The 24,800-nt window shown below is 35.6% G+C and overlaps 1 protein-coding gene across 1 annotated transcript in view; it reads right to left on the bottom strand.

Moving 5' to 3' along the window:
* LOC150104182 (sodium channel and clathrin linker 1-like) overlaps positions 1 to 24,800 on the bottom strand; it is a 222,682-nt gene that overhangs the window by 182,572 nt on the left and 15,310 nt on the right. The window contains exon 3 of the mRNA XM_090396804.1: positions 18,774 to 18,846. Within this exon, the coding sequence (XP_090252930.1) occupies positions 18,774 to 18,846 (73 nt within the window). The remainder of the gene's footprint in view (positions 1 to 18,773; positions 18,847 to 24,800) is intronic.

Here is a 24,800-nt window from a genome sequence, read left to right as displayed (position 1 = left end):
TTTACAATTATTTCTCTGTGTTATCAGTTTTGGTGTCGGGATGTATATGTAAGTGGCCAATCCGAGTGAGGACTGTATCACATGACAGGTGAATGGATATTTTATTATTCGTATGGGGTTTGCCCCATTCCTCATCCATCCCTTAGGAGTGGTTGAGCCCTCCTAATGAGGAGTTAAGTATGTATTTATGATTAGTTTTGGTTTCATAACATGTATTTCGGAACTTGCGATGTGCCTGTTTTTGATATGTTATTGCAAAAATGAAATGTAAAGCATCTGAATTGATGTATTACTAGATTCTGATAGTTTGTATTAATTTTAATCTTCTTTATTGTAATATAAAATTGTTAAGTGTTGAGATATTTGTTGTGTTTTGTGAAGACATTCTGTTTACGCTAACAAAGACAACGTGTCAATCATAATACATAACTTATCACTTGCCATTTACAAGGAGTGTGCATGCTCACCAAGGAGTTGGATAGGTGACTGACAGCTGACAGAGAGCGAGAGCATTCGGTATCTGGAGAACGGAGAAAAACAAATGGGGAGAGAGAGAGAGAATGTAAATTTGAAAACGGCAACCAGACTTTTGTTTTTAGAAAGTTTTTTAAGTTTTAATGTGACTGTTGGGAAAATATTAATAGAAGATTCTGAATAGGAATCTTAGCACTGTGAATCTTTAAACTGGAAGAGTTGAGAGTGTCAAACAAGTGTTTAATAAATAAAAGAAGATATCTGGAGTTGACATTCTAATTCAATGTTTGAGAAAATGCTGAATGAAAAGTTTCATTTTCTGTCTTAGGGATGCTGGATCTATTTGTTATTTCTACTGGAAAAGGTGACAGAATTAGTAAAATCTGAAACTGTACAGTGGCTTAACATGAAGGCTCTACTTAGATATGTTGTTTATGAAGTAGTAGAAGAAATTTCTCTGGTAAAAAAAATTGGTAATTTGTGCATCAAATTGAACTGTGAGAGGTAAGAATATTTATATTCCAGTGAAACAGGAGGATTGACTGAAAAAAATTATGTTAAATAAGGAATCTAAAAAAAAAAGTATCCCATGGAAGTGAAGAGGTAGTTTATGTTTTCAGAAAAGGGCCTAACAGGAAAACTGACTGATGAACATTTTGTTGTTGTGTAAACAAAGTGTTTAGTCTTGTAGACATGATTAAGTATATGTTAAACAAACCAGTTATTGAATGAGTCAGAGAAAGAATAATTTTTTTTTTTTAGGTAAGAAAATCTGTCAAGTGTCAACTTATTTTAGAAGACCTTGGATCCAATTAATTTTTTATATAATTTTTATTTAACATGTATATAATGTTTTAGTTTCATTAAATGTATATATATTTATATTTGATCATGAGTCAGTGATTTTCCAGATTCTAAAAGAAGTAGAGTTAAAAGTCATTGTACCAATCATAACGAAAACTCTTGCATAATTACTTAACGCTTGGTGTAAAACAATCTCTTTACAGAGACAGTAAAGGATTAAAATAAACAGTATCATTACTACTCTCTTTTTAAAAATTTTATGGAATTTACAACCATGTTAAAAAACTTTTTTTATTATCCCTACGTTTCGATCTTCATATCATGATCTGGAGCATACATAAATATACAGGACAAGCTGAGTTACATCATTAACTGTAAGCTAGAGAAACAATGATTTGATCACATGTTATTCTACTGGCGTGGCCTCTGGTGAAAAAAAATAAAAAATAAATAAAATAAATTTTTACATCAAGCTAAATTCTATTTTACAATGACAGGAATAAACATTCTTTTAGATGGTTTTCTTTCAGAAACAATTGGTGTCCTATTTTTAGTATTACAATTCTTATTTTTGATTTACAATACTGGATTTTCTACAGTCCTGTTTATAGTTGTTCTTGGTGAGGAAGGTTGAATATACACCTTCCATATGTTTGGAACAACCTTCCTCACCAAGAACAACTATAGACAGGACTATAGAAAATCCAGTATTGTAAATCAAAATTAAGAATTGTAATACTAAAAATAGGACACCAATTGTTTCTGAAAGAAAACCATCTAAAAGAATGTTTATTCCTGTCATTGTAAAATAGAATTTAGCTTGATGTAAAAATTTATTTTTTATTTTATTTATTATTTTTTTTTTTACCAGAGGTCACGCCAGTAGAATAACATGTGATCAAATCATTGTTTCTCTAGCTTACAGTTAATGATATAACTCAACTTGTCATGTATATTTATGTACGTCCCCAGATGATGATCTTGATGTGAAGATCGAAACGCCGGGATAATAAAAAAATTTTTTTTAACACAGTTGTAAATTCCATAAAATTTTTAAAATGAATGCTGATCACCATGTAACCCTAAAAGAAAGGAGTATCATTACTACAATTGCATGATATCATAGCAATAATATTGGTTTATTAGTAATTAATAGCAGTAACAGCTATTTTGGGATGATTAATTCATTCCATCCTGAGTATCAGTATAGTAATACTCAAGATTGAATTATACAAGGAATAACACACAAAACAAATAGCTAATTGTTAAATGCAGTGCTACATGCTTCTGTTGCATTACAGACTTGATTATACGGAGTTACTGCCTTAAAGCGACCTATAGAACAAATAGTGCAGGATCTGCTTAACAATTGTTGAAAGTTTTTCCACTTGGTTATATTATAAATTAAAGATACCAAGAAATTATATACTTGGTTAATCCTTTATCCAAGTGTAAGCAAACAAAGTTTGCGCCTGAAGTATTTTCCCGACTGGGGCAACTCGTGGTAAAGGTGGTACTGACTTCACATCACTCAGTATCTCATAATGCAAAGCACATCTTGTTGACATGTATAATGCTATGCATTATGGGAAGGGTCACTACTCAGACTGTTTTCCCTGTTTAAGTGCGGGGGTTCCCTCTCCAAAAACTCATGCGATCACTCAGATCACCCAACAATGAGCAACCTGAATGATCATTTAACTCAGCGGTGGCTCTGCTCAGTGACAGGCTCCCCTACCACCAAAGAGAACCACTCATATTCCAGGAAAAGCATCAGCCAAGGAAACCCTAATACAGGCCACCCCCAACAGATTAAAATTCCTAGATGCTCAAAAACTCCCTAAGGCAAAAACCTTAAAGGGAGCAAAAACTCTGTTCCCCCGGAATCAAACCACTAACCAGTTTTGACCAGTGTTTAAGTAAAGGGCCTCTATTAGGCGATCTCCCAGACCACTCACTATGAGTGACCGAAAGATCATCCAACTCAGAGTTGGTTCCACTCATGACAGGCTCACTCTACCACTCATATTCCAGAGAAAAGCATCCACCGACAAAGCCCCTCACGGGCCATGCCGGAAAACATTCTCCCCGGAGACTCAAAATGCTCTCTCAAGGCAAATCTGGTTCCTCGCCGGGAACCAGATTTGGGAGAAACCTAAGAGAGCAAAAACCGCCAACCAGTTTCAACCTTCATTAAGGTCTCTTTAGTGGGAGAGAGAGAGAGACCTTCATTAAGGTCTCTTTAGTGGGAGCCAGATCCAGAGGTGATACGAAGGTTGAAGTAATGCAGAAGTCATATTTCCATATATAACTTGCCAAAAGGTGCCACACCTTATTATTATAATATTCTGGATTAGAGATAGTAGTTGTTGAAAGTTTTTCCAATTGGTTATACTATAAATTAAAGATATCAAGAAATTATATACCGAGTATATAATTTTGTTTACTTACAAAAATTTGTTTATTTTGTTTGCTTACAAACTTGTTTGTAAGTAAACAAAGTTTGCACCGGAAGTATTTTCAGGATTGGGGTAACTCATGGTAAAGGTGAAATTATGGGATACTAAGGAAAGTGATGAGAAGTCATACCACTTTTACCACAAGTTTCCCCAGTCCTATGAGCACTCCTCCAATCATCTGGAACTCGACCCTCTGTCCACGCTTTCTGAATTATGCAGTATAGCCATTGTAAAACTTTTATACCTCCAGATTTGAGAATTTCTGATTGAATATCATCTATCCAGCTGTCTTTCCTCATTGCAAGTTTTTGATGGCTTTTTCTACTTCAAGTATGGACACATATATTCCAGACTGCATTCCTGCTAGAAGTTTCCTATCATTATGCTAACACCGGTTGCTTCATTTAGAAATCTTTCAAGGTAATTACTTTAGACATCTAGAATATCTTTATCCTCAGTTTTCATGTCTCCTTCATCATCTCTAATTCCTTTTACTATGGTCTTACCAAGATCTTCCCATGACTTTGGTAAGATTTTATCCTGCTTTAAACTAAATGGTGATCACTTCCAATTTCAAATCCTATGTCCACTCTAGTGTTATGCACAAGTGAGGAACATCACTGTCGATAATAACATACTCAATGAGACTTTTCTTATTCCGTGTTTCTTCTCTCCATGTGAATTTGTGCACATTTTTATGTTGGAACGTGGTGTTAATAATAACTAGTCCATGTTCTGAACAGAAATTTCAGCAGGCACTTACTATTATTAGCTTTGCTATTTCCTCCAAATTTTCTGAAAAACCATTTCTATACATTTGGTAATCATTTCCTACTTGCTGTTCAGATCTCCAACAAGGATCAACTTTTCTTTTTTTTTTCATCATGTCAGCTTCCTTCTCTAATGCCTCGAAAAATTCCCCCACTTCTTCATTATTAAAACCTTCTGTTGGACCATAAGTAGAAATACATCTCATTTCCAGTTCCTGATTCTGATATTAGCCCACATCACTCTACTTGATATTGCCTGCCATTCAAGAAGATTATTCTCATATTTAGCATTGAATACTATAGCTACACCTTCTTTTCCCAAATTGTTACTTCCTGAATATAACATCTTGTATTTGTTGCTTAGAAAGATCTCACCTGTTTTTATCTTCTTTGTTTTGGTGACATATATTATTATTATTATTATTATTATTAAGTGAGACCTGAAGGAAGTCAGAGGCTTATCGAGGGACGCCACATACCAGCTAGCATACTTATTCTTGAATTCATTCATACTGCTTGCACTCACAACATCCAAAGGCAATCTATCCAATCACGCACCACCCTCTGAGAGAAAAATCTAGCCCTTCTTGGCAGCCTTCATTCTCAGCTTCCAAGGATGCCCTCTCGTCCTTTCCTCACCCTCCAAAAATTGAAAAATTCCATCAATTTAAATCCTGTATGACCCTTTGAGAAGTTTGTAAGTCTCAATCATATCACCCCCCCCCCCACTCTTTCTGCTGTTTGCTAGTATCTGCAATCTACAAATTCTCAATCTGTCTTCATAATCAGTATTCCACAATCCTGATATCATTTTTAACACACTCCTTTGTACTCTCTCTCTCCAATATATCAGAATCACAATGGAAACCAGGAGACCAGACCTGCGCACAATAGTCCAAGTGAGGTCTTATCAAGGCCTTGTAAAGAGGCAAAATAACATCCTTATCTTTACATGTGAACATTCGTTTCAGCATTGCAATTATCTTTTGAGTTGTATTTGCAATCTTTGCCATATGGCCCCTGAACTTCAACTTCCTATCTATTAACACTCCGAGATCCCTAGCTTCATCAGTTTCCTCTAGCCTAATCCCACCAATACAATACGACATTGGATATCCAATCATGCCAAAGTGAATGACTTTACATTTACCGACATTGAACTGAAACCCATTTTCCCATGCTCACAATTCCAGCCTATTCAAATCATTCTGTAAAGACTGCATATTAGCAGCATTCCTGATTACCCTACCTATCTTTGCATCATCAGCAAATAGCTGTATGTTGCTTGGCAAAGCACCATACAGCTATGTTATTTATTTACTATTTATATATACATAGTTATACATACGACTTGTTATTTATTTATTTATTTATTATTAATCTTTGTACTGGTTATGGACAGTAGTACCCTTACATCATGTTCAGACGATATAGGCCTAAGCCTTTACAAGTGTTTTACCCTATGCCTGTTCTAGTTATCATTGTAGTCATTCTCTAGTGGCAACGCAATGCTACCAGTGTGCCCTGTAGGGCGTTCAAGGAAAGAACTTTTATATCCTTCTGCGTAAGCCCAAGCTGTTTTAAGTCTTTATAACTACCTGCACTCCATATGGCATGTAAAGAGATGGTGGCGCTGGTAAACCTCAGAGTTGCCCCATGCTCCTCCCGTATCTTACTAAATAGATCTTGGTTATTCTTATAATAAATTATAAGAATTTATTCTTAAACCTTGCAGACGCAGATCACTGATATCTGTCAGTCAGCCATCCTCTTATTCATGCTAATATTGTATAACCCGAACCCATTTTCTCCAATTTATGCAACAGTCTACCATTTTGTATTCTTTCAAAAGCCTTAGCAAAATACAAAACTAACATGGTGTATCCATTCCCCTTGTCTAGCCCAACAGTAATTCTCGTAGAAAGGCTTATACGTTGATTATACATGATTATTAAATAACTTAAGGAATTCACAACGTACACTAGAATATAAATTAAATTAAACTTTAATATATATTTCCAATATTTCGGCAATGTCACGTTGCCATCTTCAAAGGAATTTAAAATAGCATGCAGGCACTACACACAGTAAATGAGGACGAAGCAGGAAGCTACTGTTTCTCCTAAAAGTCCTGATGGTGCCCCCTAGCAGGCTATGTTGGTATTCTTGGCCGTTGGGCTGAAGGTCTCCTGATGTATGTCTCCCAAATTTGGGGCAGTCTCATGCAACCAAATTTGTTGAGGTTTGGCATGTTTCTTAGGGGTGAGGCTGATTCCATGAAAAGTCTTTCAAATTTGAACTTGCTCCGCTGTATTATTGTGGCTTTCTTCCACCGTATTCTGTGGCATGTATCCAGAGCATGGTCTGCAAGACCAGAGTGGCTATACTGGTGAAAACGGATCTAGTCCTTGTGTTTTGAAATTCTGACATTCGCTGTCCTGCCTGTTTGGTCAAAATAGGACAGCTTACAGCTGCAGGGGACCTGGTAAACACCAGGTAGGTCTTTTGTGGAATGGATAAGGGATGCCAAATTTCTATATGGTATGTAACAAGAGGTCAGGTCATGTTTTTTAAGATTTTGGTAATTTTTTCCGAGGTGCCTTGGATGTAGGGAATGGTGATGGATTTAGAGTAATTCTTGTTGTGGTTTACTGGTTTCAAATTTTTTTGGTTTTTTTTTTTTTTTTTGGGGGGGGGGGGGTAGCCATTGGCCGAGAAAGTGTTGAGGATGTGATTTAGTTCAGCAGTTAGGGCATTGTCATTTGAACAGATTAGTTTAGCCCGGTTGTATAGTGTCTTAATAACTCCATATTGTTGTGAGAGGGGGGGGGGGATTGTTGGTGAATGTATCTGCCTGTATGGGTGGGTTTTCTATAAACTGAGTAAACCAAGGTTCCATCAGGCTGGCAGGTGACTAGTGTGTCTAGGAAAGGGAGGCTGTTGTTTTTCTCTTTTTCCAGGATGAACTTGATTCTGGGGTGTTGGTTGTTTAAGTGTGTTAGGAAAGAGAGGAGTGTATCAGAGCCATGTGGTCAAATAGTGAACACATCATCAACATAGCGAAGCCATATGGTTGGTTTTTGTGGGGCATAGTATAAGGCTTTCTCTTCAAAAGTCTCCATAAAGAAGTTGGCCAAGGGTGGGGAGAGTGGTGAACCCATGGCTGTACCCTCTATTTATTTCTAGAATTTTCCCTGCCAAACGAAATTGCCTGAGTTCATTGTGAACTGAAATAGGACTGAGATATCAAGAGAAACTTGGCTTGAATTAGCTTTAAGGTTTCCTTCAGTGGGACATTTGTAAATAAGGAGGAGACATCAAAACTGACCATTATGTCAGTATGTTGGAGTGTAAGGTTTTCTATGCTGGCTTTGAAGTGAGCTGAGTTTTTTTATGTGTGATAGTGTGTTGCCAGTATAGTGTGTGAGCACTTTGGCCAAATGTTTAGCTAATTTGTATCCACTATGGGACGTAATGGCACATTTTCTTTATGTATTTTTGGGAGTCCATATATAGGGGGTGGGGGGGGGGGTAGAGTTAAACAGTTTTAATTTGTTAGTAACTTCTAAAGGCCAAGAAGTGACCTTATTAAGGAGCCTATGGAGTTTTCTGATTTGTGAGTTGGTGGGATTGTATTCAATATGGAGGTAAGTAGCCCGATCTAATAATAGAGCATTAAGCTTACCTGTGTAGTCCGTTTGGTGGAGTACTACGTGGCATTTCCCTTATCTGCTTTGGTGATTACTATTTCTTTGTTTTTCTTCATTTCCTGCAGAGCTTTATATTCACTATTGGATATATTGGTTTTTGGTGGTCTTGCTTTGGTGAGAACACAAGCTACATCCAGTCTAATATTGTTGGTGATGTGGTTTGGAAGGTGGCGGATCCCGCATTCAATCAAGATCATTATATCCTTGGCCGGTATTTTTCTGGGAGCAATGGCGAAGTTGTGGCGACGTGAAAGAGCAATGAGTGCTGCAGGCTTCAACGTAACTGAAGAAAGGTTGACGACAGTATCGGTTGGAAGTTTCGGTTCGGAGGTCAAGTTCTTTTTTAATAATTTCTCAAATTTCTTGATATGTTGACCCCGTATTTTCTCAAATTCTTCATCTGCCACAGTGGAAGACGTCATATAAAATTGACCATGGGTTCAACACTCTCCCCACCCTTGGCCAACTTCTTTATGGAGACTCTTCCCCCCAATCCAAAAAATATTGAAACCAGTAAACCACAACCCTCCCCCCCCCTCATGACAAGGATTACTCTAAATCCATCACCATTCTCTACATCTGAGACACCTTGGAAAAAATTACCAAAATCTTAAAAAAACATGACTTGACCTTGTTACAGACCATATAGAAAATTGACAGCCCTCATCTGCTCCACTAAAGACCAACCACTTCCCCTAGACCTACCTGGTGTATACCAGGTCCCTTGTAGCTGTAAGCTGTCCTACTTTGGCCAAACAGGCAGGACAGCGAATATCAGAATTTCAGAACACAAGGACTACATCCGTTTTCACCAGTATAGCTACTCTGGTCTTGCAGACCATGCTCTGGATACACACCACAGAATACAGTGGAAGAAAGCATACACCAGGGCAAGTTCAAATTTGAAAGACTTGCCATGGAATTAGCCCCAGCCCTAAGAAACATGCCAAACCTCAACAAATTTGGTTGCATGAGACTGCCCCAAATTTGGGAGACGTACATCAGGAGACCTTCAGCCCAGCAGCCAAGAATACCTACATAGCCCGCTAAGGGGCACCATCAGGACTTTTAGGAGAAACAATAGCTTCCTGCTTCATCCTCATTTACTGTGTGTAGTGCCTGCATGCATGTGTCTTTATTTTAAGTTCCTTTGAAGGTGGCAACGTGACGTTGCCGAAATATTGGAAATATATATTAAAGTTTAATTTAATTTATATTCTAGTGTATGTTGTGAATTCCTTAAGTTAATTAATAATCTAGTTCAACAGTAATATTGTTATAGCATGTTGGAAAAACCTTCCCTTAGTAAACCCATGTATTCATTGCAAAGTAGAAATTCAGTGTCAACCCATTTCTGAATGTGGCCCCTAACTAATTTTTCCAAAATTTTCACTCCTGAGATACTAATTGGCTCATGGTTGGATACATCGGTCTTTGCACCACCCTTGTGCAGTGGAATTACCATACATTCCTTCCTTTCCTGCAGAATCTTCCCTGTTCTGAGACTCATATTAAACATCCTGGTCAAAAGAATGGCCAGTTCAGCTGAATGTTCTTTTAGCAAATGTGCTGATATTCCATCAGTCCCTATTGATGAATTCTTATTCAATTTGTGCAACGGCTCTAATACCTCGGCCTCACCCATCTGAGCTTCTTCATCTAGTGAAGAGGTAACAGTGAACTCACTGTTGCATTCACCAGGTTGAGAGCTTTTCACAAAATGGGCACTTATTAACTGAACAACCTCATCTGTATCTGTAACCCTCACGCAATCTGGATTTAGAAGAATTATTCTTTCATATTCATTACTTGCAGCATATCGATAGAATTCTTGTGGGTTGTCTAGCATGCAGAGCCAGTTTCTTTTCATACTCAGACTTTACTTTCTGTACAACAGTTGCGACTATTCTAGCCTGCTGCTTATAACGGTCATAACAGACGTCATCCTTATGCAAACAGTATTCTTTCCACATTGTCCTTTTCTTATTAATCTCTTGCTTAATAAGATTACACATCCATCTGACCCTTACTCTATTTATTCTTTGAACTCTCGGGACACATTCTGATATCGCATCATTTAAATATTGTTTAAATGCTTCCCATGCACTGTCAATATTCTTTCCATCCAGCAACCGATCCCATTCCAGTGAACTCAGTCTACTCCTCAATTGGTCATAATTTCCTGCTTTGTAGTTCAGCATGTAACCTTTTCTGAATGGAACATTCATAAACTTAGTCACTTCCTAAGTGAGTACCACATGACATGAATCACTGTCACCAACCAGAGGTGGAATAGTTGTGTCTTTAACTGAAATGCCCTCTGACACCATAATCAAATGTAACACTCGTTACCCTCGAGTTCCTTCTGTCACATGCTGCTTGAAGAAATTGTTCCACAAGAGCTCAATAAATGCATTTTCATTCTTCTCATGAGATTCTACTGCTACTCAATCAATATTTGGATAATTAAAGTCTCCCACTATGATTACTCTTTTCGTGCTCATCTTTTCTATTTGGTGATGCATTTCTTCATCACTAGCAACCGATCTACCAGATCTGTAACAACACCCCATTATGTAATTAGTCTTGTTAGATTCCACCTCACACCAAATAGCTTCAAACTCACTGCCACATGAAATATTGTTAGTAGTATTACTACAATCATAGGTCTCAACTCTAACCGGATTTAAGTCATCCGATATCATTAGCAGCATGCTCCCTTCTCTCCTATCCTCTTTATCTTTCCTAAAAATACTGTACCCTTGACAGTCAATACCAGTTAGTAGGTCTGATTCTGATAGCCAGGTCTCACTAATACCCTACAATCTGAGGTCACAAAATATTGATCAAGGCAACAAACTCTATTCCTTTGTTTCTGATACTCCTAGCATTTGTGTATAGACATAATAATCTATCTGTTTTTTCTTTTGTATTGTCTTGTCTGCAGTGTGCCTGACACAGTTGGACAACTTGCAGATTCTATTATTCTCTAATGTCCACATGTAGACATCTTTGCACACATATGATGGGTCTGAACCGGATGAACACAAACCTGAAATCGTTCTCTCCTCGTCAATGTTTCCATGACAAAGCCCATTCCCCATCATTAACACAGTTATATAACATTGTCGCTCTTATACTCACATTCGCACCATTCCTCCCCTTATAATTTAGTTTCCCTGACTCTCGTGTTGTCTCATACCAGTTATTTTTTCTAGACTCCTGATATCAAACGCATTCAGGTGTAGACCATCCCTCTTATACAAATCCAATTTTCCCTCAAACTCTCTCCATACATTCAAAAACTCGCATCCATTCCTTCTATATAGCCTACGCATTGAATCGTTTGCATCATAGCCCTTCTTTTTAATTCATGTTTATCATAGTTAGGTCAAATACTAACAATTTTCACTTTCTCACTCTTTCAAAAACCCTTTCACGTCCTCTCCCATACTGAACTTATTGCCAATTAAATCATTCGTACCTACTACAACTATGATTTCGTTTACCTTTCTTTTCTGTTTTTGAATTGCTTGCATTATATTTTTAAGTTTCGCTCCAGGAAAACTCGATGTTATAACTCGCTCATCTATAGCATGTTTTATTATAGAGTCACCATACCAAATAACTTCTTTCTTTTTACTAACAACGTCACTTACCTGATTTCCGCTATTTCCTGACTTACCTGTTCATTTTTCTTTTTCTTTCTATGCTCATTTAAACGTCTCTCAACTTTTTGCAATTCCACATCATCTCTCTAATGACCTGCTTCAACTTCGCTATTTCGGTGGTTAATTCAATTTCATTAAACTCCTCCATGTGTACAATAACCTCATTAGCAGGGCTAACCTTCTTGCTCTTGCCTGCAGTGCTTTTTTTAGTATTACATTTCTTGCCCTTTTTTGGCACCATTTTAAACATATAAATTTTGAAATATCTTAATAAAAATATGTGATAAAATATTAAATATACACTATAAAACACTAAAATCTACACTAGTATACTACAAAACACTAATTTTCTAAGGGAAAACACAATAAAAACAGACAAAAATCACCAACTCTACAGGAGCACTAAATTTGCCAACAACCACTATGTATCCTTGAACAAAATTCCCCTTATGTCAATATGGTGCTTATCCAATACTTCTGCTAGCTTCATTTCTTTTCCACTGATGTTTTTTTATGTTGATAGTAGCAATCTTGATCTCTGCTAATGTTCATTTGGGCTTTATTCCAGTAACTGACTTTTCACTGTTTGCCCTAGTTCCCTTTTGAAAACAACAGGGGCCTTGTTTAACATTCCAGTCAGCATGAAATTTCATCATGTTGTATTATCATTGTGAATTATTGTTTAAGTCAATAAGAATACAATTTGATAAGCTAAATCCCAAATTGTTACCTCATCCTCGTTCATTTACTATCCAGGTAGATACCAAACAGGGCACCACAAGAAGGCAAGGATTGGACATGAGGTCAGATGCCCTAGTCAGTTCTCTGCATTCTCCAAAAGGCCATGTGGAGGCCTCCTCTCAGTTATCCAGCTTTGACCTTTATGTATTCCTAAAAAAGAAACCTAAGAAGGATAATGATTTTTTCCTTTTCCATGGTAAATTTTATCTGCAGATGGATATTATTAATTTATGGAGATGGAGAGTGTTCTTCCAGCTGTATCAACCTTGGTGCATAACAAAATCAAAGAAATTAAATTCTGTAGTATTGGGCAGGCCACAGATATGAGGTCCCCCCTCCCACCTCTCCAAAACATGAAATTCTAAGAAATTAAATTCTGCAGGTAAGTCTCAGGCCCAAGAATGTAAAGTATTTACCAAAGGAAAGTTGGTATACAACAATTTGATATCAATGCTTTCCATCAACTTTGCTAGTTGAAGAATAATATCTTTAGCCTTCGTCTGAACTTGGACCAATCAGACTGTATGCCGATATTCAAGTTTTGGGAAGTGATTACTATTAACCGTTTATAATTTTTTTTTATTCTACACAGCTTGCTATAATTGTACCTTTGAACTCTAACAGTGTAATATTATATACTTCAACTGCAACTGAGACACAAACTAATAAAATAATGATCATTTTTATTATAATTATTCTAATTAATCTTTTGATTAATTAGAATAATTAATCAAAAGATTAATTATTCTAATTAATCAAAAGTTAACAGTCTATCTCCCTGACGATGCCCACATAACATTGGATGAAATATATTTAAATTATAGCAATTCATTTCAGTAGATGGTTCTTATTTGTCTGATGTACTGTTGACTGTAGGTTTTTATCTGGAAATTAACAAATCTAACTTATGATTTAATTATCTTGTTTTGAAATATCTGTAATAGATTTGTTTCATATGTAAATATATATTTTCTGGATTATTCAAAGAAGTGGCTTTTCATGCCATATCAGATCTCCATACTTCAATTCATTTCACAATTAATGAATCCCAAACATCTACAACTACCAATGAATGGGATCTGAACTTGCAAAATTCAGGCTTGTGGTTGGAGAGCAGACAAGCTAACCACTCTGTCAACCAAGCTGATGTAGCACTAATAGATATTAGTGTTACACTGTTGTCCAAAACCTTACGATGCACATTATTTCAGAAAATTACAACTGCAAATTCAGACAAATCAGTTTGTGAAAATTTGTATAAATGATGATTTCAAGTAGAAAGGGGGTACACATTCAAATTTTCAAATTGCATGCAAAAGGATCATGTGGTAGGACTCAACAAGATAAAAGGCAAAAGGCTGCATGCACTAAGCAAATGTGTTTGAAGGAAGCTGAAATATTTCACTCTAATGGCTCAAAGGCATCATCGAGATGATTTCACACAAGGAAGATACATTTGGAAAGCTTGAAGAAGGTTGCAAAATTACTGATATTACCAGAGAGTTTGGAATCTCATACAGTGTGGTAATCAGGCTCTGGATATTTCATATCAATGGAACATTTTCCAGACATATGCTAAGAGGTCACCCTTACTCTACCATGAAGACAGATTTTGTTATAAGAGCAAAACGTAATCGCCACATCACAGCAGATCGGCTCCATTCAAGAATAGGTACGTGAATATCTTGACAACCCATGGCAAGATGTCTGCGACAAGTAGGCATATACACACCAAGGCCTTAAGTCTGCACCCCTTTATCCACAGTGCATCATAGAGCACGTTTTCAGCAGTGTTGTATCCATAAAAATTGGACAAGACACCAGTGAACTAATGTACTCTTTATAGCTGAGAGTCATTGTAGTCTTTCCTTTGATTCTAGCCAACACTTGATCTGGCATGAAAGTGTTACTACTTACCATCAAGAGAATGTTCTTGAAAGGGATAGATATGGCAGTGTTAGGGTCATGGCATGGGGAGGAATTATGCTTAGTGGAACCAACGAGCTACAAGTACTGCAAAAAAAGGACTATGACTGTGAACGATATTGCAATGAAATTCTTGTTTGATTGTTCCATGGTACTGTAGGTGAAGAATTCATTTTTATGGATGACAATGGCATAATACATGAGGATATTAATCTGATCGAGTGGCCAGAATGCTCCCCAGATCTCAACCCCATAAAACACTTTTGGGATGCAATAAAGATGCATTGCTGCTCAAATTTGAAATTCCTCTCCAGAAAACAAACAAGGCCATATCTTTCCTCTGAAGGAAGAATGGGCTAGTTTTGCTTAAGAACTCCTGAATCACTTGGTGCTAAGCATGGTACGGCATTGTGAGAGCTGCATTACAGTTCGGGTGGACACATTCCACACTGAAAAGTCTCTCCACGTAAATTTCTGTAAGTACTGTATATTAATTCTTTAACTATGTCCTTAGAAAATTTGTAACTGTAACTTTTGCCAAAAATATATTACACTTTAATTTGTACGAAATTTGTAACATTTTTCTCGTGTGTGTGTGTCATATAAACGTATTAGTATGTTGGCAATAAATTTATGCCCACATTTGGTCTGTAGTCATGAAAGGTAAAAATTTCATAGAGAGGTAAAAATGTAGTTCACTCTTAGCTTTTGGACAACACCAGTGCATGTCAGAATCATGGTTATGTTTAAAATTATGCAGAGACAGATATTGGTCAGAAAGGTTTTTCTTTGAATTTTCCCAAAAATTAAAAAATCACCCAATCTCAATATAAACAGATGCTTCAAAACTGACATATCATTTACAGTTTACACCTCATTTTCTTCAATAAACCACAACCAATTTGGAGAATTGTGAGTTAGTGGAATGGGTTGCCAGAGTCAGTTGCGAGTGCTTTGTCTGTTAATGGGTTCAGGGAGAGGTATGAGAGATCAGGTCCACGATGAGTCTTCAGGCTCCATGAAGGTGCCCATATAATAATCATATAACAAATGTATAGTAACTACTTCCCCAACAATTATATTAATAATGATCCTGTAACTATCTTAACATGACATCTAATTTCAACCACATCTTAATAAGCTTACCTAGTTACAAAAAACTGAAAGCACACCCCAACTCAACATCAACAGAGTTAAAGATTTACTATCATTTACTATCGGCATAAGAAGCCTGAATGGCAAAGAAATGGAGCTAGCTGAGGAATTAGATAATAACAGATCGACATAATAGGGATGACTGTAACAAAAAAGACAAAAACTGGTGAGATCTTTCTGAGCAATAAATACAAAATATACAAAATATAGCCACAGTATTCAATACTAAAAATGAGGCTAATCTTCTTGAATGGCAGGCAGTCTCAAGCAGAGTGATGTCGGCAAATATCAGAATGGGAAACTGGACAATGAGACTTATTTGTGCCTATGGTCCTACAGAAGGCTCTACTAAGGTAGAAGTGGAGGAATTTTTTGAGGCTCTAGAGAAAGCTACTGACATAATGAAAAAGGAAAAGTTGGTCCGTGTTGGGGATCTAAATAGCAGAGTAGGAAGTGATTGTCAGATATACAAAAATGTTTTGGGAAAATTTGGAGAAAAATAATGGCAAATACCTGTTAGATTTCTGCTCAGAACATGGACTGGTTATTACTAACACCATGTTCCAACATAAAAATGTGCACAAATTCACATGGAGAGAAGAGGCAAGGAATAAGAAAAGTCTCATTGACTATGTTATTGTTAATAGTGATGTTTCCTCCCTGGTGCAGGACATCACAGTGTAGAGGATTGGAAATTGGAAGCAATCACTATTTAGTCTTGAGCAGGATAAAACTGAATTTCATATTGAAAAGAATGACATGTAAGAAAGTTCTAAAGTGAATAAAAGTTGAGCAGCTCTTAGATGTGAACTGTAGACTAAAATACACAAAGATTATTGAAAAAAAAAATGAAAGAGTTTGAGAACATGAACCAAACCTTGGAGATTCAGTGGCAAACTTTGAAGAAAACCCTGATTGATTCAGCCAGAGAGGCATGTGGTGAGGTTGTCTGCAAGGGTAGAAAAATCAGAACTCTATGGTGGACATAAGAAGTTAAAGAGGCAGTGAAGGAAAAGAAGAAAGCATACCAAAAGTTCCTGGCAAATAAGTCAGCTTATACTCTTAGAGAATACAGAGACAAATGTAAGAAAGCTAAACACTGTGTAAAACTAGCTAAACAAAAGTCATGGGAGGACTTTGGCAAGAACATACAAAATAAATATCAAGAAGGTGGCAAAATATTCTGGAGGTTGTTGAAGAAGCTTAGAAATGGAGGAAAGAGTGCAGTAAAAGGAATTAGAGATGATAAAGGTGACATGGAGAAAAAGATATCCTTGAAGTATGGAGTAATTACTTTGAAAAATTGCTAAATGAAACAAGCAGTGATAGCACAGTGGTAAAAAACACTCAACAAGCATACAGTCAGGAATACATATCCATATTTGAAAGAAAAAGCCATCAAGGGCTTGAAATGTGGAAAGGCAGCAGGAGCAGATGATATTCGACCAGAAATGCTGAAGTATGGTGGTATAAAAGTCTTAGTGGCTGCACTGCATAGTTCAGAAGGCCTGGACAGAGGGACGAATTCCTGATGATTGGAGTAGAGCTGTAATAGTGCCCATATATAAAAAGGGAAATAAAACTGAATGTGAGAATTACACAGGTATTTCCCTACTGTGTGTTCCAGGCAAGATTTGCAAGTATACTTGAGAAACGGTTCAGAAGAATTGTGGAAGAAAAGCTGTGAAGAACAAGCTGGATTCAGGCTGTCAGGATCAGATCTTCACTTTACAACACATAGTTGAGAAAGCATGGGAATATAACAAATATCTGTATTTAAGTTTTGTCGATCTGGAAAAGGCATATGACAAGGGGCCAAGAGAGAAGCTATTCAATACACTACAGATATATGGTGTCAATGGGGCATTATATCAAGCAATACTTAGTCTTGATTTGAGTTGCAAGTCAGCAGTTAGAATTGAAGGAAGTACAGGTAGATGGTTTAATGTTAAATCTGGTGTGAGACAAAGATGTACATTATTCCCTCTGTTATTCATTATCTATATGGATCACATTATGAAGGAAAGTGGTATTAAACATGATATCAAAATTGGAGATGTTAATGTCAGCTCTTTGCTTTATGCGGATGATGTTATACTTCTAAATAAATCCGCTACAAGTTTGCAAGATTCCCTAACTAAATTGAATAACTGTTGTAATGGATATGGTATGAAGGTCAGCAATAAAAAGACAAAGACAATGAAAATAGGTAGAATCGTTGAAAATGTCAACTGTGTTTTGAATGGGGAACCTGTAGAACAAGTAAAACATTTCAGCTACTTAGGCACGATTTTTAGTGAAGATGGTAAATTAAATATGGAAATAGACAACAGAATCAACAAAGCTGGTATCGTAGGAAGTCAATTGAATAAATTCATATGGAATAAGAGAGAAATTAGTCGGAACACTAAATTAGCTGTATACAAGAGTGTGTTCAAACAAGTTTTAACTTACGGATCTGAGAACTGGATCAGAAGTAAAACACTTGACCAAAGACTAGAGATCGCAGATATGAGAGTCCTGAGAAATATTAGAGGCGTGAACAGATGGCATCAATGGCAATTTCATATTAAAAACGAGGATATTAGGAAAGAACTTGACATTTTCACCATCCAGGAATGCATTAGCAGAGCTAATCTCAGGTGGTATGGTCACTTGAAGAGAATGGGCGAGGAAAGATTAGCAAAACAAGTGTTCTCTGCCAGGTTGGCAGGAAAACGACCCAAAGGAAGACCAAGATATAGGTGGATTGATACGTTACAAAGTGCCTTAGACGATAGAAATATAAGATCTGATAATGTTGGAGTCTTGACAAGTAACAGACTGATTTGGAGAAAAATTGTAGATAGGAAGTTAGTAATGATGTAAATTTTTCATGTAATACGATCATATCCTGTACACCCCTTGAGGGTACATGTCAGGAATTTGATGAGGATGATGATGAGTTACAAATATGAGAAATTCAAGTGTAAATTTTAACAGCAATGCATGAGCACAAACATAAAACTAATTAGTAAAAAATTTGATGTGAAATTTGATTACTAAGGAAATACTCTCTCTTACCTTGTACCTTTCAGTCTCTTCTAAGAGGTGTCTAATGGTGCTATCATACTCCGAAAACAATGCAGCTACGAGACTGTAAAATTAAATACTATATAACATCATGCTAGTAATATGAAAATTGCAAAAAGTTATGTCAAATTCTTGAAATGCATCTTTGTCCCCCCCCCCCCCCCAAATACAGAATATTATGACAGTACTACATGAAAATGTTACATCATTGTTAACTTCTTATCGACAATTTTGCTACAAATTAATCTGTTATCTGTCAGGACACGAATATTATTAGATCTTATGTTTCTCTCTTCTAAGGCACTTACTGTATCAGTCCACCTAGAACTCTGTCTTCCTCTGTGTCTTTTCCTTCCAACCTGGCAAAGAACACTTGTTTTGTTAATCTTTCCTCTTCCATTCTGTTTAAGTGACCATACGATCTGAGATTAGCTCTGCTAACAATGGCAAGTTCTTTCCTCATATCCTCATTTTTAATACAATACTGCCATTGATGGCATTTGTTCATTTCCCTAATCCATCTCAGAGCTCTCACATCTCTGGTTTACAGCCTTTCAGCAAGCGTTTCATTTCTAACTCGGCTCTCAGATTCATAAGTTAAAATTGGTTTTTGAACACTGTCTTGTATATAAATACTTTAGTGTTTTGACTAATTTCTACCTTATTCAATATAAATTTATTCACTTGACTTCCTACCATACCAGCTTTGCTAATTCTGCTATTCTATTTCTAAATTAAATATGTAAATATTCTATTTCCATATTTAATTTACTATCTTCACTAAAAATTGTGCCTAAATAGCTGAAATGTTTTACTTGTTCTGTAGTCTCTCCATTCAGAACGCAGATGATGTTTTCAATGTTTCTGCCTATTTGCACTGTCTTTTTATTGCTAATTTTCATACCAAATTTATCATAGCAGCTATTCAGTTTAGTCAGGGAATCCTGCAGTTATTCAGAAGTATAACATCAAGATATGATATCAGGATTAATGCCACTTTCCTTCATAATATGATCCATATAGGTCAGTGGTTCTTAACCTGGATGATAGTGCCCCCTGGAGCCACTGTGAATGCTGTGAATGAGGTGGTAACCATTGGGGGACGCTGAGGGGAATGGTAAGCATTATAATACTAATAATATAATAAAAGCAAAAAATTCCGTATTTAATCTGACATCCCTATTTATATTATGTTTGGCAACACTGCTCAGAATACCGTATGTCTGGCAATACTGTTCAAATTTATTTGCTACAGTATTCTTTATTTTATTACTTATTTTATTTATTTTAGAATTTATTTTTTAGAATTTTTATTGAAGTAAATTAACGGGCTACTTTTTGGTGCGAGTTTTCTACATTGAAAATAATTAATTTGGGCTATTTTTAGCAGAATCCTCTACTTTTATAAGCTTTATCTGGTACTTTTCCTAATGCCTATCTGACAACCCTGGTTTGCAAATTAAATCTAGCCCATGGTATCATGTGGTGCACTTTGTTGATACTGTATAGCACTGTAGCCCATTAAAATGAGTGAAAAAAGAAAGTGTCATCAATATTCAAGTGAATATTTAAAATATGGAGTTATTCCATCTATAAATAACGAGCAGTTAACAGTGTGCTTAATATATGAAAAAACTTTCTCAAACGAAGCCTTCAAGAGCATTTAAGAACAAAGCATCCAAATAAAGCAAAAAAGGATGTGGAGCACTTTCTCAAATTAAAGACCAAATTTAAAAACTGTCCTGGACTTAATGGGTTGGTTGCAAAACAAAGTAACCAACAAGAGAAGGGACTTGTTGTGTCTTACAAACTTTCAAAATTAACTGCCAAATGTGGAAAGCCACATACTATCGGTGAAACTCCCATCTTACTGGCTGCAAATTAGACATGATGATTAGCCCATAAAAGTAATATGTCATTGTCAATTCCTCTCAGCAATAGTCCACTATCAACAAGAATTGATGAAATGGTAAAGGACATTGAAAAAAAAAAAGCTTTGTGATGATTTAAAAACCATAGAATTTTCTTTGCAACTCGATGAGACAACTTTACATGACAAGGAAGCTTTGTTAATTGGCTAAGTGCATTATTTATATAAATACTAATGAAGATATTATTGAAGAGTTTCTATTTGCTGAAAACTGAAAATTGACAAAGTTCTACAATTTTTAAGGTTGTTAAAGACTTATTTTAATGATAAAAACCTTCTTCTCACAAATATTGCATGTGCAACTGATGGAGCACCAGCTATGATTGGTTGTCACCATAGATTTATAGCACATTTAAAAGAAGCAGTTTCAAATAGCTTTACAATTCACTGCATTCTTCATAGCACTTAGCAGTATACTACATAAGAATTTGGATGATGTTATTAAAGCAGTGAATAAAATAAAGGCCCAGCCATTGAATACCCATATTTTTCAGGAATTTGCCATGAAAACGAAGAATTTGAGTGTCTTTTGCTTCATGCTGAAGTTAGATGGTTCTCAAATGGAAACTGTCTGCAACGCTTTAATGATCGCTACAATACTGTTTTGGAATTTCTAAATTCATGTGATGAGAACATGTGCAATGTTCTAAAAAAGGAAAAGGTTGACATTGCATATCTTTTAGATATTTTCCCAAATTAAATGAGATTAATTAACATCAAATTTCAGGGAAGCAACATGAATCTTATTAAAGCAAAGGGAATTCTAAATGCTTTCATCAGCAGAGTAACATTTTACAAGTAGCATTGCAAGACGATATTTTCTGCAGTTCCCAAGTCTACAAATAATATGTGATGATTTAATATTAGATACAGATTTGGATTGTTATTGTTCCCACCTGACACTGGCAGAAGACTTGATGATCAGATTCAAAGACTTTGATAAGCTTAAAATACCTGATAGGGTCTTAAATCCATTTCTTTTTTGATGCCACTTCGGTTCATCCAAATTTGTGTGAAGAATTTATTGATTTAAAAAATGATTTTGAAGCTCAAGTACAATTTCAACAGCGTGAGTATGAAAGATTCTGGCCAAACATGCAATGCAAGTATCCTCAGCTTTAGCAAGAAATAAAATTATTGTTCATTGCTTTTCCTTTTTCATACTTAGTCGAGAAAGAATTAGCAATGGTTAGTTAAGCAGTGAAATAGATTAGCAATGGTTAGCTAAGCAGTGAAATAGATTGCAAATAAGTGAAAGAGGAGACCTGAGACTTCGTTTGTCGAACATTGAACCCAATATTGAAAAATTAGCAGGATCTCATCAGGCTCAGGGTAGACATTAATGACTGGCTTAGTAAATACAATAAGTTTACATCTTTTTTGAGTAAAAATTAATTTGTATCAAAGTCATTCATTTTTAATTAACTACCAGTTCAAATATGTTGATGGTAATTCAGGTTTGCTTAATAATATATTATAATTATCTTATTGAATCATTAATCTAGTATAAAATTGAGCAGGGGACACAAGGCCACACAAATAGTTGAAAGTGGGTGCTAGGCAAAAAAAAAGGTTTAAGAACCACTGATATAGATGATGAATAATAATGGATATAATGTAAATTCTTGTCTCACACCTGGTTTAACATCAAATAATCTTCCTGTACCTCCTTCAATACTAACTACTGACTTACAACTCAAATATAGACTAAATATTGTTTGTATAATGTCCCATTTATATCATATAACTGTACTATTTTGAACAGTTTTTCTCTTGCCACCTTGTCATATGCCGTTTCCAAATTTACAAAACTTAAATACAGATTCTTGTTATATTCTCATGATTTCTTCACTATTTGCCATAAAGTGAAATTTTGATCTTGACACCTTTATTTGATCCGGATTCGGCTTGTTTCTTCTCCAAGCTTCCCTTCTACAATTTCTCTTAGATGTTTTTCAAATACATGCATAAATTTTACCAGAAACATTCAGTAGAGAAATTCTTCTGTAATTCTCATATTCAGCTTTATTTTCCTTTTTTATAGATGGGTACTAAGACTCTACTCCAATCATCCAGAATTTGACCCACTGACCAGGCCTTCTGAATTATGCAGTATAGCCACTGTAACTTATTTGAAAAGCATCTGTATTTCAGCATTTCTAGTCAAATATAATCTACCCCATCTGCCTTTCCACATTTCAGGTTTTCTACTTCAAGTAATGATATGTATTTCTCACTGCATTCCTATTGAGTGTTTTCTACCATGATGCCATCACTGCTTATTTCATTTAGCAAACTTGCAATTTAATTACTTCAGACAGCTAGAATATTTTTATCTTCAGTTTTCATGTCACCATAATCATCTGTGACTCCTTTTACTATACTCTTTTCACCACTTCTAAGCTTTCTGAATAGCATCCAGAATATTTTGCCATCTTCCAGATATTTATTTTCTGTCTTCCCATGTGCTTTGCTTTCTTACATTTTTCACAATACACAAACATTTACAGTCTATGTACTATATTTAGCAACAATTAGTGTAATTAGAGACAACTAGAAGGACACTCAAAATGATAACCTCCCTCCCATAGATTATGCTGCATGCATGCAAGCAAAACAGGTTTACTGTAGCACTAAACATAGCAGCCAACTAAATACATTTGCCTTAAATCCTCTTTCAAATTTTTAGTTCTAGAAAATACACATAACATCTGTTTATAATGCTATCATTGGATACAGAAAACATACAATTTATGTAAAGCAAAAAGATCAACATGAATATATATATATATAACTTTAAATCAGTTTGAATTACATTTGAGATATATGATACCATCAAGATGCTTCAGAAATGCTAATTTTACAAATAAACTTCTACCAAAAAAAAGTTGCAACTAACATGCCATATGAGCTTTGCGAAAATATGACTGCCTAATGCAAAGACAGCATGCATACATACATACCTTAAAGCTAGTTCATGTTCAGCAGTTTATGCACGTTCAAATGTGTTAACAGGAAACACCTCAGCATGAAATTCTGTCATGTTGTATCATTATTATGCATTTGTAAAATCTCACATGCTTAACAATGTATCATGTTCATTTCACAAGTTTTGTCTGAAGAAAAATATATTAAGAATTGTCATTGCTTGTAAAATTTCTAAAGTTCCTTTGCATGTAATAATTTTATTAAAAACTCTGTTAATCAAATGTGTGTGTCACATGAAGTGCGACATCATCATCATGTCCCGATGTTAATACATTTCCATATATATGGGAATATTGAGAGATGCACGTGCATGCTATGCAAAGTCTGGCCTAGATAAGGGTGTCTCGCATCAGGAGGTCAGCACAAGTCGCCACGGAGAGTTCCCTGGAGAAAGCATTCGGTGAACTACGAACGTTGCTGAATATTGGAATTCCAAGGATAAAGAATATCACTGACAAAGACAAAGAAAAATGGTGGGAAAGAAAGAATAGGCATACAGCTAGAAGAAAAGGACATCATCATGTAGATAAAGGAATCAATTTAAGACTGTACTGAATGAATGTTTGATCTGTCATAAGTGCTTAGAATGATATGTAAATACTTCCGGACAATACACATTATGTATCTTTGTTTGTTCTGCATTCATTTTGTGCTAGTGTAAATATTAATGATATAGCTGAATAGGTATTTATTATAAGAGTAAGCATACAGCTGTTATGTAGTGAATGTAAATTATTGTTAATCAAGCATATGCTTGACAAGTTTAATGTGTGAGAATGATTAATAAGAATACAAGAAGTTACGTTTAGGTTAAAAGATAGAATTGTAGGAGAACTAAGCCTAAAATAGAATCACTTGTATTGATCTAAGATTTGAAATTTCATTGTATCCATGCTCGTATATGAAATGAACTATGTAAACAGATTTCTTAGTTTAATTAAGTTGGTTGTGAAATTACCCACTGAGAGTGATGCATCAATGCACTGATCCAAAACTACGAACCTACATGCATCTGACAAGAGAGGAGCAAAATATTTTTAATATTCTAAGTAATAAGTTTAAGCCACTACTGATATAAGGTAAAGGTAAGAGTTAGTGGG

Source organism: Typopeltis vanoorti, chromosome 8, assembly GCF_054136105.1.
Source record: "Typopeltis vanoorti isolate ZY-2024b chromosome 8, IOZ_Tvanoo_1.0, whole genome shotgun sequence".
Classification (NCBI taxonomy): domain Eukaryota; kingdom Metazoa; phylum Arthropoda; class Arachnida; order Uropygi; family Thelyphonidae; genus Typopeltis; species Typopeltis vanoorti.
The sequence above is the reverse complement of the archived record's forward strand: the minus strand, read 5'-3'. Positions and strand labels throughout refer to the sequence as shown.